The sequence below is a fragment of the Pipistrellus hanaki genome (genome assembly GCF_964339955.1).
Source record: "Pipistrellus hanaki genome assembly, chromosome: 1".
In the NCBI taxonomy this organism is placed as follows: Eukaryota; Metazoa; Chordata; class Mammalia; order Chiroptera; family Vespertilionidae; genus Pipistrellus; species Pipistrellus hanaki.
The window spans coordinates 69,708,176-69,710,574 of NC_140503.1; the positions used below are offsets into that span (position 1 = coordinate 69,708,176).

General features: G+C 42.6%; 1 protein-coding gene across 1 annotated transcript; it reads left to right on the forward strand.

Annotated features, from left to right (window-relative positions):
* Positions 1–383: 383 nt before the first annotated feature.
* On the forward strand, positions 384–1,392 carry LOC311610621 (olfactory receptor 11H6-like; the record flags this gene model as incomplete). Its single annotated transcript, XM_084862096.1, is given in 2 exon segments — positions 384–422; positions 424–1,392. Coding segments are annotated over 2 exon segments (1,008 nt in total).
* Positions 1,393–2,399: the final 1,007 nt, after the last annotated feature.

Below are 2,399 nucleotides of genomic sequence, written 5' to 3' on the forward strand. Positions count from 1 at the left end.
TATGTTTTTTTTTTTTTTTCTGTGAACATGGAGCTTAAACTGTACAATTGTTTGAACCTCCCTATGTTGGGCCCAGATTGATGTTTCTGAATTAGTTTAAAAGCGTCTGAATGGCAAGAGAGCATCTACCTTATTTTCTGTGGTGTTGAGGATACCAAACACAGGCAGGTATTTAATGGATCATTATGGGCATGGTGATCACAATGGTAAGGCTGTAATAAGCACCCACCCACCCCCAAGTTTTTTATTTTCTCCCACTACTGGAGTCACATTAGGACAAAGAATGCTGAAAAATCTTTAATCTAAAACTATGGTGCTAACTGAATTGTAAAGAAATGCGGAGAACATCTTAATGAGAAAATTTCTGTAGAGTAATTTGTAACATGGCAATGTCTTGTTATTGCAGTTTTAGGAGAGAAGAAAATGAAAAACCTCGGAAGGACAAATAACTCTGACCCTGTGAGCATATTCATTCTTCTTGGATTCCCTTGTACCTGGGAGATCCAGGTCCTCCTCTTCTCACTCTTCTCTGTGATCTATGTCCTAACGCTCATTGGGAACCTTTGCATTATCTGTTCAGTGTGGTGGGACCATCATCTTCACACTCCCATGTACATCCTGCTGGCCAATTTTTCATTCCTTGAGATCTGGTATGTCACTTCTACTGTCCCCAATATGCTAGCCAACTTCCTCTCTGAGACCAACACCGTCTCCTTCTCTGGCTGCTTCCTCCAGTTCTACTTCTTCTTCTCCATGGGCACCACTGAGACCTTCTTCTTGTCTGCCATGGCCTTTGACAGGTACCTTGCTATCTGCAGGCCCCTGCACTACCCCACTGTCATGACAGTTCCACGCTGCATTAGAATGGCAGCCTGCTGCTGGGTGTGTGGCTTCTCCTGTTTTCTCCTCCCAGTTTACCTCATCTCCCAGCTTCCTTTTTGTGGGCCCAATATCATTGATCACTTTTTATGTGACCCAGGACCCCTTATGAAGTTGTCCTGTGTGCCAGCTCCTGCCACTGAGATCACCTGTGCCGTCTTTAACTCGGTCCTGATTTTCTCCACCTTCCTCTTCATTACCGGCTCCTATGCCCTTGTGATCATAGCTGTGCTGAAGGTCCCCTCGGCAGAAGGCCGGCAGAAGGCCTTCTCCACTTGTGGCTCCCACCTGGCCGTGGTGTCCCTGTTCTATGGCTCAATCATGGTGATGTACGTGAGCCCAACAGCAGGCAATCCAGCAGGGGTTCAGAAAATTGTGACTCTATTTTATTCTGTGTTAACTCCATTTTTCAATCCCTTGATCTACAGCCTCCGGAATAAGGAAATAAAGAAGGCCCTGAGAAAACTGCTGAGGACTGTGAGATTTGGTCAAAGACAGCCCCTCAAGAACTAGAATCCATATATGTGCAGTACATATAGTGATATAAAATTAGAGGTTAATAGTCTTGAGTAAATTTGAGAGACAAGTATGTTTCCTATATTTCCTGAAATATATTTAGGGATGCGTTTCAATAAAGCAAGTAATAAACAAGATCTTACCAGACTTTTCATAAATCATTTATTTGTACTAGGCTTCGCTGTATTAATATTCCTGTGTATATCATATGAAAACAAAAAAATGCCAGATATTCTCAGGCATTTTTTAACTTAAAGAAACATGAACTGATACTGCTCATGAACTGATACTGCTCATGATACTGCAAAATGAAGTCATGTGACACAATCCAAGGTCACCTGGTCCATTACTATCTTTTTCGGATTCCAGTCAATTTGTCTCCAGCCCCCAGTTTCATAGTGATTAAATGTCCAGAGTCCTCATCACAATCTACTTATACACAGCACACACACACACACACACACACACACACACACACAGGCACACACCTGCACATATAAGCATGTTAATATGTGCTTCTCCTCCCACTCCTGAATCTACCTGCTGTCTTGTTTGATCACATCAATCTGGATGTGAGACTCATATCCTCCAACATTTTATCCAAAACCCAAACTTATTCCAGCTCTGTGTGAGTTTATTAGCGTGACTGCAGGTTGGGGCTAGGGGAAGTCAGAGGAAGGGCCACCGTGATGAACATCCATCAGTCTCTCATAGTGCACCTGATGCTTCCTTTTCCTATCTTCCTCATCCCCTTCTCATCACCCACAAGTAGCCAAAACATCTTTTTTTTTAATATTTTTAAATTATTTTTAATTTCTTTATTGATTAATGTATCACATATGTGTCCTTATTTCCCCATTACCCCCCACCTTCCATTTATGCCCCCAAACCCCTGTTATCTGTGTCCATTGATTAGGCTTATATGCATGCATATAAGTCCTTTGGTTGATCTCACCCCATTATCCCCACTGTCCCCTACCTTCCCTGAGGTTTGACATTCTGAT